Source organism: Neodiprion pinetum, chromosome 3 (assembly GCF_021155775.2).
Source record: "Neodiprion pinetum isolate iyNeoPine1 chromosome 3, iyNeoPine1.2, whole genome shotgun sequence".
Taxonomy (NCBI): domain Eukaryota; kingdom Metazoa; phylum Arthropoda; class Insecta; order Hymenoptera; family Diprionidae; genus Neodiprion; species Neodiprion pinetum.
This window is the reverse complement of record NC_060234.1, coordinates 26,596,356-26,610,339: the sequence shown is the minus strand read 5'-3', so window position 1 is coordinate 26,610,339 and position 13,984 is coordinate 26,596,356. Positions and strand designations below refer to the sequence as shown.

The 13,984-nt window shown below is 41.6% G+C and overlaps 1 protein-coding gene across 6 annotated transcripts in view; it reads left to right on the top strand.

The window, feature by feature from the left end:
• Window positions 1–373: 373 nt before the first annotated feature.
• tmod (tropomodulin) overlaps window positions 374–13,984 on the top strand; it is a 73,881-nt gene continuing 60,270 nt past the window's right edge. For 5 of the 6 annotated variants that reach the window (XR_006882280.2, XR_006882281.2, XM_046618104.2 and 2 more), the window contains exon 1: window positions 375–846. Coding sequence is in view for 4 of the 6 variants with exons in the window: in XM_046618104.2 (XP_046474060.1) it covers window positions 694–846 (153 nt within the window). In the remaining 2 variants the exon portion in view is untranslated. Of the gene's footprint in view, window positions 847–13,984 lie in introns of all 6 variants that reach the window. The other variant, XM_069134651.1, reaches the window with a different exon arrangement.

Sequence of the window (13,984 nt, the reverse complement as noted above, 5' to 3'; positions counted from 1 at the left end):
CTTTCTTCGATTGTAGATACGGTTTGTGCAACTGATGCATTTTGACACAGAAGTCTGTGAAAACTGTCGAAACTGTCGAAAGCGCGCAATTCGAAATATCAAATTTTGCTATACTGCAATATTTCTCGAGTGTCACAGGATGAATTGACACAATTCGACGAGTGGCAATTGATTTTTCGAAGGAATTTCCTGCCGATTCGACGAGAGAAAACGAGACCGATCAGAGAGAGAGAGAGAGAGCGAGAGAGTCTGGAAACGACAGTCAGTCCCGGGTCGCGTAAAGCGGCAAGGAACGCGTGTACAGCAGCCGTAACTTAAGGGAAAACTGAAATCTATTTTCGCTGTGAAGACGGCTTGGAGGGCCAGTGGAAGCAGTTTGGTTTAGTTCAGCCAGTCGCGTCGTTCGGTGCAGAGTCGCGTCCCGGAATTTTAGGGAATACCGCTCGCATCGCTCTCGAGCCTCGAGTTTGCATCAGCGATAATTTCTCGCCTTATTCGCCGGCTATTTTCCGAAGGAGCAAACCGGGATTTCCCCTTTTCCATCAGCTTCCCCGACTCATCCCAACTCCTTATAGCCGCTCCTCTTTTCGTCACCCGGTGTTTGGCGCTCTCGCCGCTGTTACCACGGGTAAAAGCCTGAAATTTTCGACCCTGGAGGGTGATACGAACGAAAATTCACCGGGCAACACAAAAATGGAAGTTATGGACGCCCTGACCCCCGTCATTTCGACGCCTTCGACGCCGGCCGTCGAGGTCACCGAGGAGGATGGACCCACCGTCGAGGAATCGTACGAAGTTACAACCACCCGCCGAAAGACGGTTCGCACAAGCTACAAAATTCAGGAAGTAAGTCGGTCGTCGAAGCACGATAATGATGGTATAATCTGAAATTCGAGATCTGGGTGCGTGGCAGAGACAAACAGGGTCAAGTTGTCTTCGAATTTTTACCGTATTCCGTACCGTCGTCGTGACGATTCAAATCTATCTAATTGCAAAACCCTATTATTCACGAGAATATTACCGATAATCCTACTCCAATGACGTATAATAAGCGCGGGAAGTTGTTCCATGGGTACGTACGTTATACCACCGACCTTACACGTGTTTCTGATGTTAATTTATTTATTGTAACCGTTAGAATAATTTGACGGATAATCGTGGAATGATAGATGATTCAAACTGTAACAAGGAACAATTTTTGTTGACACGTATAATATTAGTACATTTCGCGATGATTTTGGTAATCGATGTATTTTTTCATCGGATTTTATAATTGGTGAAAGAAAGTTTTCGTAATCTTTTTTTTTTTTTCATCATACGGAAACCAGTGTTCTTACAATCTCTCGTCAATTGGAACAATAACAAAAACGTTTTATTTATTACGGGAACAATGAACGATCCTGTTCCCTGCATCAATTGCTGTATATAATACAATTGGTCATTAAAGATGTTTGAAAATCATAACGAAACTTAATTCTCAAGCCGAATGATGTTAGTTTAGTAAAAATAATTTATGTGTTTCGGATGAACGGCGTTTATAGACGGACATAGAATCAGATCTGAAATTTATAATGCCAATACGGAGTAATTTTTGCAGTCAATTTTGACCCGTTTAGAATTACCTCTGCGCCCAGATCTTCGATCTCACGCATGTGTTTACAACGCATTTCCGTTCTTCGGGGTTTGATTTGGCGCATTTCCGGTCCGCGTCTAAACATTAGGTAACGCAGGTATATTTACACCGATGCCTTTGAATTTCGAGGGCGTCAAATTTAAATTTTCCCGCGTTAATGTGGCACGTGCGATTTTCGAGTCACGGGAAGTATCCCGCATGTTTTCTCCGCAACCTATAGAAATCCATAACAATATTTCTATCAGTCTGTAATTGCCTCTCGACAATTTGCAGCTGAGTAGAATTTTGGCTCGCATTGAAGGGCGATAAAGAGAAATAAGAAACGATCACTTTCCAGCTAAGCTGAAACGTGACCGCTGTTTTTTCACTCTTTGGAGAATAAATGTTACCCCCACGTCGTCGAAAAATACGAGATAGAGAATTGAAGTACAGGATATATTTGCCTCCTCGCACTTGCCTCCTCCTATCTATCGCTCTCGATTACCGAAGATTTTGCGTCATTCTCCTCGCCAGACGATTTTAGAGCTGGCTGTTGGCAACGGGCTGATTTTCGTTGAGGAAAAACACGCCAACATCACCGACACTTTTCGCAAACGAACAAAACGACTTCGAAGCGTAGAGTTGATTTTTTCTTTCCGGTTCGTCTTGCTCCGAAGTAAATAATTCATTTACTTTGTCTTTAAGTTGTAGCGACTCGTGTGCGAGTTTAATTGCAGGGTTTTTCCGACTGCCTGCAGTCATCCATTGCAGCAGCTGTTCCATGCATCTGCGTACATCCGATAAGACAAAAGCTGTACTCGTACCATCGCGTTTATACAGCGCTGACCTAATTTGCTGAACTTTTGTTTCGGCAGGAGATCCCCGATTCATCCTGACTGAAAATAGTTTTCACTCCACTTCACGGCAATCATTTATTTAGATCTGCATCCTATGACGAAAAAAAATATTGTGCAATTCAAACGAGACACGCGTTAAAGCCGGACCACGCCCTCTTTTTTGTAAGCTAAAGTTGTTGCGATCAAAACTCGAAACGCGTATTGGGTGGACGTCAATTTTCCAGGCACCTTTTTTCTCGTCTTTTGCGTTTCACCATATTTTCTGGGGATTTCGCCGTGAAGCGCCGATATATAACATACGTGTACATATATCTAGTCGATTATGTTATTCGCGGCCGAAGATGAAAGGATTACCCAATGCGTGTCGAGTGCAGTTCAAACTGCAACGAGTATAACATCAATACCGTGAAAATTTGAAGATTGTCCTTCCGTTGTCCTTGAAGACATATTTATAGCCGAGTCTGTTCCACCGAAGTGGATTCTGACTGACTGACCGATTATATTAATTCTCGAGTAGATATCTGCCTCGTGCATTCAGCCCCGACAGCCGTTGAATCCATTCCAATTAAATCAACTCCCGGCACCTTGCTGGCCGTTAGAATTACCTGTCGAAATAAACACACGCCGTTATCGTGCGACGGAAATAGTCCAACAATCGCCAGTTTCCTGTTCTTGTAATTCTAGCTGACGATCAGGAGGCGAGAAATGAGAAAAATGAAGCAAAACTTACTCACCTTGCTTCACTTTACATGAGTTTCGCGGGTACGGAATCAGTTTTTCGCCACCTCGGTTTACTCCGCGGTCTTGTTAAATTAGGGCCAACTATTTTGCAAGTTCTCATCGTCGTCGACGGCTCGAGATGAGCAGTTCTCTGGTTCGAGTAAGCAACAGCTGTGTTTTGATGCTCTAGATTAACTTTTACTTTCATATACTCCTCGCTAAAGATAAAACGCGTGTAGGTACGTGACCGAACTTCTTTCAAGCAACTCCTGTTAACTAACTGAAAACATTTTTGCGGATAACGATGGCAGAGTTGATACCACTTCATCGTGAAATTGTTCGCAGATGTTATTATTTTTTTGTCTTCGTGGACGGCTGGTTGTATAGATTTGCAGTAATTGGGAGGTTTCCAAGAATTTTTTTCTTCCCCCCTTCATTTCTATCTGCATTCGCTATGTCGTATAATCTGCACTTTGCTGCGTCTAAACTGCTTTTTTGACGTTGAAACTGAAAGTCAAATACGCCCGTGAGAACCCACGCTCATATTTCCAAAGAGGAAACTGTTTTCTCTTTTTAGCAATGATTTCGTTATCACGTTTCGAAAACAGTCTTCTTTACCATTATGATAATTTACGAGACCTGGTCGAAAGAATGATTCGTTGCAACAGAGCTGCAATCGTGTTAAATTTTTATCTCTACGAATGTTCGCCTGGAATAATTTCTGAGAATACAAGCATATGAAAGCTCGGGAATTAATACCTGACCGTGTTGTTGAAAAAGAATGATCGCTGCGCGACTTTTTAGTTTATACGAAATAATGTACACAATTTGTTGCGTTCTTACAAGACATTGGATATGATACTTGAAATTATACTGTACAGTAGGAAGCGTATAGATGTATAAATAAGTAATTCGTAAATATCGATCCAAGGCATTGGAATACGATTGGTAATCGATATTTGAAGATAGGATAAATATCCGCAGCTTTTCCAGAGCGTGTCATGGCTGATGCTTCGTTTTCCATTGATTCAAACAACGCCGTGTGTGTTTATCTGTCGAGACTCAGGGAGTTTGTAGAACTCGGAGTTTTCGCGGGTTTCCAAGCTCTAAGCTAAAGTGAAGCCAGTGTAGTAGCACAGTGGCCAGTGGTCGCTGACACGCTAGAAATACCCATCGACGTCTGTTTTGTAATCGCACCAGCGTCACCACCAATATTTTACGATCACGGTTCCAAATTCGTTTTCAATCCCGTGTTGATTCACTCCTCGTCGATTCTGTTCTAAAAAAGCGAAAGCCCGACAGCTTGCGGAAAGCTCTCCGTGTCTTCCTATAATTCCTACAATTATAACAGGGATATAACGATCGGGAGTTACGCTATGTATTGCGTTAATCACGATTTGAGCTGAATTTTCGGCAACGAATTCGTCGAAATCGATATGAGGGACAAGTTTATATATCTTCCTAAAAAATCTGTAATCTCATTTTGATAATCGGTTGATGAAGCTTCCTCGAATTATTTGCAAGGAAGGAAAGGACGGAAAGCGAACCGCGTGGTTGACTAAAAATTATTCGCCGCGTTTTTGGGAGCGAGTGAAAATTGTTCCACCCCTTTAATCCTACGCCCATGGCCTCCCCCGCAACTCGGGCGTCGCGACGCTGATCGCTTATGCGAAGAAGCGACGCCGGTGGCTGGGAAAAGCGAACATGTCGTCATTCGCACCAGTTGGTCAAGCCGTGGAGGCTTTTTAATGCCTCGCTGATCTTTTTTCGCAGCAGTGTGTTCGATAATAGTCGCATCACCGCGGGATTTCGCAGCCTCTTCTTCTCCCCTTTTGTTCCTCGAATCATAAACATTGGAATCCCTGCTTTTTATATCTCTCGATAATTATCCTCGATTTCTCACACCCGTGGAGGCATTGTATAATAGTCTGGGCTCGGAAATATTTCCTCATTTGCGATAAAACTGTTTTTGCGTCGTTGAATCGCGAGTATCTCATTATAATTTTGCGAAGCGTGAGACAGTAGAAAAACTCCGTCATAGTCAGACCGCAGATTATACAGGGCAGTGGTTATATCTTATGTTTCTATCGCGTCTTGTTTTTGAGATATTTGAGGTGTCACAATTATAATTATTAGCGAACCGGATCTAAAAAATAGTACGTGTTAAAAAAAAATACGTATATATTCTTATTAGGCGATAAGTATAAGTAAATAAACAGGAAATTTTAAAGAAAGTACTCAACTCCTTTTTTTTTGTAACGTAGTGTTATCTTCAATCTACTGAAATTGGAGATTGTTCTCAGGAAATCAATGATTTAAATGTTTTATTTTGTATTGAAATGACAAGAATCTGTTGAACTCATGCAATGTTATTGCGATTTATGCAAAGTTGTTCTAGGTTACGCACTTCTGTTTTTGTCGCCGAAAATTTAGTACAGTGGGAATAACCGTATAAAATTGCATTGAAAAAAATGTCTTTCGCATATTATTAGGATCATTTCGAATTTTTGCTCAATGGTTTTTGAATAACGGCAGGCGTTGAAGTGCTTTACAATTTTTGCAAAACAGTACGTTTCATTCTGATTGTTGTACAGAGAAAATCGTCTACTGTGATTCTCTTTATTTAAGTGAACCATGAATGCGGGATTCGATGAATTAGAAAGTGCCGCCGTATGAAGAAAAAGTTGCATGATGGAATAGAGTTCTTTGTTGCTTAGTGCAGTATATACTGGGATCGAAGCTTTCTTCATCGCGTGGTTTTTACGAGCCATCGAGAAAAGAAATGAATCGGAACATATATAACGATAGCATTGATGCAAGCCTGCAAGCCGTACAAAGATTGCGTTAAACTTTAAAGTCTATTTTTCACGATTCGCAGAATATAGCGAAGAATCAGGTGGAAGCGAGTCGGTGTCGTGATAAATGATTTTTGAAAAATGGCAAATTTGTCTTTTAAGTTTTAAGACGGATCATATGAGATTTTTTCGAATCGAAAATACACCTCTTCCGTGACATTCGGAAAAATTATTTCACCAAGTCAGGAAAATTTTTCCCTAGAATTGTCGTTTACAGATGAGAAAGGCTGATACGCTTGCAGAATAATGTCCGAGAGTTAAGACTTGGGTTTTTCCTCGAATCACGGTGACAGATGTAACGTCAACATTAAAGTAGTTAAGGTTCTTCGGCATCCCCGCAAGGTTTGAGATGGCACCGGAAAAGCGGATCCTTTGTGCCGTCGAAATTGTGCGAAATGGCTTCCTCGCGGTTCTCGTGCCAAGCGCTACAGAACAAATTGTTCTATTTTAATGTCCCGCAACTGGCGTTATACGTACGGTCATTTTTCTTTTATTTTATTTTAATACTCCTCTCCTTGTTCGAAATCTGGAGACCGAGCTACAGAGCAATACGACAGCTGAACTACCCGACAATTCATCGAGCCTTCTGCTTTGATCTATTTAATTTATAAAAATTTATTCGGTGTACATTTAAATTAGGTATAACTGCATGCAAACGAGCGTCGATCATGGAATATCTCACCCTGCACTGGATTAATACACCACCGAATATTATTATATATCCGTCTTGCATACGATAATGAATTTCTTACTCGAAGCTAAATCTGTGGGACGAAGTCTATTTTATACATGCAATTACGCTGTTCGAGTGATCGATTGAACGATTTACCCCAGTTTTCTGCTATCATTTATCGTCGTTAACATTTTTGTGAGATAATGAAGTTTCGTACATTAATTTTTTGCCAAAAGCGATCCTGTAAAAAGTGCGGTGAAAGGAAAGATAAGGTTCACCGATATTTTACAGACTGAAAAGAGGGTTGAATAAGTGTGAATATCAGAATGCGGTGCATTTAACTTTTCAATTTAACTTAGGGGCGGAATTGACGTTCGGTTTAACGTCGGAGGTGCTTTATAATAAATGCTTTAAAAATTTCCAGTCACTCGTAACCGCTTCTCGAGTGACGTCGGTGAGACGTACAGCCTGTAACGAGGATATCGTCAAGAGGCTATTACTCTGCTATTTTCGGTTCAAATTTGTTTTTTCCCCTACGTAAAAGTATTTTATCGACGGTGCGGAAGAGGATTTATAACTCGGAAAATCCATTCCTCAAATTCAATTATAAACAGGAGCGAGCAGTGTTTTCGAAATTTTCTGTGTTACAAACAAGATAAGAGTGGCATAAATTTCTGACTTACACTCTATTTTCGTTGATACTCTTTCAGAATTACGTCAACTAATTAATTTTTATCGGGTGGAATTGTGCAATTGTATAATGCGTATCAACAATATGGTTACAGATTTTTTTTTAGGTTCCCAATTTCGTCAATTAGGTTCATCGTTAAACGACTAAGCTTATTTTCAAACTCTTTGCAATATGACATGACAATGACCGGCTGCATTATGCGGCAACATTTCCCTCGGAAAAGAAATACGCCTCGGCGTTAAAACAGGGTTTCACATCCGAAGTCATGTTATATTTATCCATCGTTCTACGAGTGAGGCTGAAAAGCATGCAAAGTTGTCGTTACGAGCAAGTCCATCACCGAGGAACTGGCGTAACTTTCGTGTTCCAGCATCTCGTTGGGTGTCTCCTCATCTGCGTTGACGATGACGAGACTATAACGTCATCGAAGACGCCGGGACACGTGATATTTCCCAGCCATTGTTTCTCGCAGGCGAAGGAATGCGTTCTGGATGAGATTCAAGTCTGTCAAACAGCTAGGGAACGGCCAACGGCCAATATGCCACCCGCGCGTAGTTATATTCTTTGTCAGGGTTACTTCCAAAACTGCGAAACGTGCCTTGCGAAACGTATCTATATAGATTTGCAACAACATGTCGTCCTTCGGGGTGGGAAAAAATTATAGCCCCGCCGAATTACTTCGTCCTTGAGCGAATATCGCCGATAAATTTTAGGCCCGAAGACATCCGAAGTTCAAATAGGTATTTTTATCAGACTTTTCAAGATTAATATCATGCCGGCGTACAATGTAATCCTTGGGAAAAACAATTCGCAGGCTGCACGGTCGGTCCAATTTGATCCTAACTAATACATCTCGCTTTGAAGAGCTCGACGGCTTCACGTTCTATAACCGATACCTCCTACAACCGTTGACGTATTTACATTTTTCAAATACACGACGGTGTTATACCTGAAGACCCGCGACGTCGGCCTGGCGCCGATGTGTGAGCCGCGGTAACGAGCTAACGACTGAAAACGTCTAAAACTAGATTTCACGTGTTAAAGGAACTTGAAATGCTCTACTCTGTGCCCGATGCAATTGCCGAATCTTCTATTTCCGGTTTGCAACCACTCCTTTACCGCTTTACATGTGTGCAGTGACGTCCCACCTCCGCGTGACGTTCGCCAAATTAAGTTGATCTACGTCGGTCTCGACGCCTCTGTTTTCCATCTCGAAATAGAGAGTGTTTGTTTGTTAATAAAGTCTGTCAGGGTTGCACCGTCATTCGTGTAATCGCAGTGGCGATGCATGCTTATGAAAATTTGAAAAAGATCATTCGGAAACAAAGATTCTTTTCAGTTCGTGTCACGATCTGAATATGATTTTACCCATTGTCACGGTACCCAAAAATTATTACGGAATTTTGAAAATATCCTATGCTGCAGATTGTGGACAAGCATGTAGCGGAATGTTCAATCGATATTCACTTCGAAACTTCCCGATTAAATGTATCTCAGGAACGAGTGGAAAACTCTTTGGTACCCACCTAGATTGATCGTGCAGCAGATCCATGTCGCGACCACGTGTAAACAAGCGACGTGGTCTCTAGGTTGTTTATTGTAGTGACGCAACACCACGGTAGAGCTTCGAAAACGAAAATCGATCATCTACGTATGTATGTTGTGTGGAGTTGTGGATCGGAGATACAAAAATAATTTTTAATAACAAACACTGCAGTGATAGTTTCTCGTTACGTGATAACGGTTTTTATCTGTAAAATGGCAATAATTTGATTGCAATTTTGTGTGTTTCATTGAAAATATTGTCAGGTTATAAATAAATGAGATTCTGCAGTCATCACAATTGTGATTTATACCAGTTGTTACAGCTAGAAGTGAATCTGCAACACGATTAATTATATTTTTCGTGTGATATAAATTTTTCCCACTCAATATCAGATATAAATATAAAATACATGTGTATTGAATTTTGGGCGATACAATCTTACCAAGTCCACCCATTCAGTCTTCGGACCGTCGAATTTTCCATTCGGTACGGATGCGAAAGTTTTCAGCGTTTGTCATCATGCTAATCGACGTTTCTTTCCTTGGAATTTTGCCACTGCTTGCAAAGCGGCTGTAAAAATCAAGTGCGAAACTGTGGTACAGGGAGGGCGGGGGGGTTGAAGAATTTACAGCAGTGTGAGAAGGTAGACGAAAATATACAACTCGAATACTACAGAGACTTATGTGTAATCGATGCAACGTTACTTTCAAATACCCAATAGTGAGTAGAAAAAATGCAATGATTTCAATTGTCTACTTGATTAATTGGTTCTGCCGATTCCTCTTATACGAACCTCCGTACGTATAGAGTAATAAAAAATATTCATCCAAAGGCAAAAGTTGTACACGGAACCGCCGGTTAATGCACGTGCGTAATGATATAAATTTGCGGTTGAATAACGCGGCGATGCCCTCTCTCATCCCTTTATAAACCTCGTCTGAAGCAATTCAGGCCCGCAAATACAGCCTATAAGAGATCTCTGAAAGCGAAAGTCAAGTAAACAGTTCCCGCTGCGAATCAAGTTATGCAACTCGCACAAACTCCGCTTAGATCACGAGTGTCGCTTGGTTAATCCTGCGGTAACGCGTTGAAAGCATTATGGAATATTGCGGCCTAGAACTTCGCTTCGCGTGCTTTTAACCATTTTCTTACTCTTCTTCTTGCACAGGACTGCGAGCGTGCTTTCACACGCGTCCTTTCATTTTATACAAGTATTTGTCGTTTGCCCTTGGCTCTAGTCTTCGCGAACAAAGCTCTGAAATTGTTTACTTTTGGTTGTACACAATGCGACTCGTTTGAAAAACATGGTTTTAAAAAAATTCATCATTTCGTCTGTCAGCGTTGTTTGTCTACTGGTGAGAATTTCTTGACTTCCCGACTTGCCAAATTTTACGATGCTCCGATATTTTAGATCGTTTGGTCGCCAATTATTCAGTGTTTACTTGGACAGTTCCACGATTGATTGATCGCATGTCAGAGATTTATGATTTCCACTCGAACCTGATGATATGATACTGAAAATTGCTACTCTGCACTTTCTCAGATCTAGGCATCGTTTATTGCACAAACAGTTAATCGGAATCAAAACAGGGTTTGATCCGATGTACCATATACTTCAAAACTTCTTTCACTGCGTCATGGAATCCAACGTTTGCATTCATTCTCTGATACCTCTATTTTCAGCACATATACTGAAGTTTGAGACGAAATTAATGTCGTTACCGGTATAAAGTGACGCTGAGTTAGCGAAGCGTCGAGAAGGTCTGCGGTGCAGTTATAGAGGGCTAGAGGTAAGGACGACCATCTCCGTGTATAGAAAGCATCCATATAATAAAGTGAAACTAAAATGGCGTAGCTGTGTCAAAAGCTCCAAGAAACGCCAATCATATCGAACCCTGATTGCTAAGCGTCAATCAGATTTTACCTTTATTGCTTACAAGCGATTTGTTGAACCACTATTTCTCGCTTTTTGGTCGACACTTGTTCAGTCCAATACCCGCATGAGATACTTCTCCTTACCTCTACCCTCCGTAAGTGCAGTGCAGCAACGACCAGTTAGCACAAAGCGGTTCCCTAGTTTTCCCGGCCAATTACCAGCCGCGCTACGCGACCTCCTGGTTTCTGGTTTCCCTGGTTTCCTAGCTGGTCTGATGTTTCCTGGCTCGCGGCCTCGCCGTCTCAATTAGAGCCTCTTGTCGCTCGGTAGTACGAACACGATGTACGTATAACCATACCGTCACGGTGCACCGCTGCAGACGATCGCCATGTGCCTCGATCTGCGCCGAAATACCGAAATAGACCACATTGCGCGTTTACCGTTTTCAGTTCATAAGGAGCCGGCCCATTTCTAACTCTCTGCCCCGTACATGCTTACGCCTTGAAGCTTGACGGGTTTTTCGCCCGCCGGAGGTGCAAAAGACTTTGGTGGAAGCTACATCTCTGCATATTCGGGAATCCTTGTCGTCTTTCTGTAGACTTCACCTCAAAACGCGGAATTTTCTACTTTACTGGTTGTCTTCTCTGCGGATGCGTGTCGTCAGACCCGTCATCGCTTCTCTACCGTCTCAAATTTGGCGAAGAGCTCAAATACCGTCGTGCGGATCCGGCAGCAATGCCAATTTGACGTTCCTCGTTTTATTCGAAGCATACGGAACACCGGAATTCGTGTTTTGACAATATCGCTTGGAAGCTGATCAGGAGATTCTGCAGCTCACGGGAGACGGGACGTGAATTGAAACCGACATGTGACGAGCTGCTAGAGGCCTCTAAGATCTGGTTTCGTCCATCGCAAAGGAAATGGAAAAGCACCGATCGTGAGTTAGACGCGAGCTGGGTTTCCGATGCACGAGCAGCTCCGCTTCTCTGATCCTTCTATTTCCGGTTCGTAAACACCTCCGGAAATAAGCGGCTGGGACGATCGGCGGTTGAAAATTTCCGGTTAGATGTCAAGTAGGGCGATCGACGAGAGAGTGATTTAGCGATATTCTCTATTCAACGGCGACTAGCCGAGATTCAGACTCCATGAACTCGCGGAGTCACAAGTTTCATGCAAAGAGTGATTGGCGGTAATTGCTTGAACAATGCCCTGATCCACTTTCGGAGTTATTTGAAAGGAAGCATTAGAAATCTTGAGATTGTTGTTTCATGTATGTTTCATTCGCACAGCGTTTAGAGCGGTGAAAATTTATAGCGAAATGGTTACGTGCGCTGCTAGTCGTGACATATTCGGACAGGGAGAAGATGGTTTAATAAACATCCTAGAATATCGTCTCAAAAGTGTCATAAGAGAATAGCATTTCCTGAAAGAAAACGTAACTTTATTATATCGTATTTCTGAATTGCGTATCAAAAAAAAAAAAAAAAATCCTGCAAATAAAAGCAACGAAGTAAAAATAAATTCATGCAGGCCGCCGCTTTTTGCTTCAATATGTTATCAGGGCACGAAGAGGATCGACTTTTTTTCCTTCGTTACCGTGTAAATAACACGAAGCCGTGAACTCGGAGCGCGGAGAATGACGAGACCTTCCCAATTTTTTACTTCATCTTAACTCGACCGACGTCAGGATGGAAAAAGACGAGATGATAGCGCCGGCAAATCTCTTTTCCACGGTATCCATCATTCTTGGTAGAGGCGTACATTTATAGCCGATCCGTACATCGCCGTCTCCTATACATGCATAGTTACAGTCTTACAGATTGTATTCACGGGTGTTCACCGCGTGTCCGCATACATTTGCACACCGTCAGGCATAGTGATAGTAGTAGGCTTTGAGATAGTCGTGACGTCATTCATTAGCACCTTCGTCGTTTCTAAACCGATAAACGTTTGATTCCGATCGTGATATTGTCCGGTGATCCTTGTTTCCACGAGTGAAATGTCGGTGAGATTATTTTAGGGGTTTGGTGGGTTTTTGAAAAAATTTTCCACCGCGACTAGAGAAAGCGTGAGGAACAAACGTCGAGATCGTCGTTCGGCCAAAAATTTCAGCAGACACAAACAAGTGCTAATACCGTCGATAAATGATGCAGAACAGCTGTCTACAGCTTTATACATTTCTATATGCATATTGTGCTAATAGTTACTCCGCTCTTGGCACAAACTGCGACTCTTTCTTCTGTGAGATATTTTTTACATTTGTCCAGAAGGTGGAAATACACAAATTTTGCAATGTTTTAGCTTGCAGCGTTCTATCAGGCCAATCTGTCACCTGATAAAATTCAATCAATTACTACAAAATTAACGATGGTGATGGCGTTATTTCATAGCTATATAACGTTTTGCAAGAATATCCAGTTACTTGTGTAACACACGTAATACACGACGGTATCATAAATCAAGTCATTATACGGAGAGAAGTGATTTGCTAAGGTAACTAATATTCATTTGACTGACTGTCAGCCAAATTGGAGAGAAAAGAATGATTTATGAGTTGAAAAAATTTCACCGAATTTGAAAGAATGATGAAAATCAATTGTTGTAATCGCCATTGATTTGAATGAACTAAAAAATGCAACATAAATTCTAAAAACTCCTTTCTTATTCTGTGCAAATCAATATGATCCTGGAAAATAGGTCGGGACGCGTATATACATGTAATATGTGGGATGGATAGTTGAAAACCATAAATTGGATAAAGATCATATTATCACAAGAATGTGGGTCATGGTATTGAGAAAGTAATATTTTTTTCATCAAATTTCGATCGTTTTACAGCGTGAAATTTATTATTGACCGCTGTTTCCGTGGGTAGAATATTATCTAGGTCGTACGGCTAGCGAATTTTTAACCGCATAAATACTCGACAAAACCACGTGATTCTTAAGTGAAAAGAACCCGCTGGTACGTTGGTGAGAAAATTCTGCGGGCTATTAATAATTTACTTGAACATTATAGGCATCGTGTATATCCGGTTGAATCCTGCAGTGGTCTTTGTTCGAATAACGATCGATCGCAAAAAGGCGGGAAAGAAAATGAAAAGATGAAACAACTTACAACATATTTAAATAAAATTTTCGCGTGCAGACTTTCG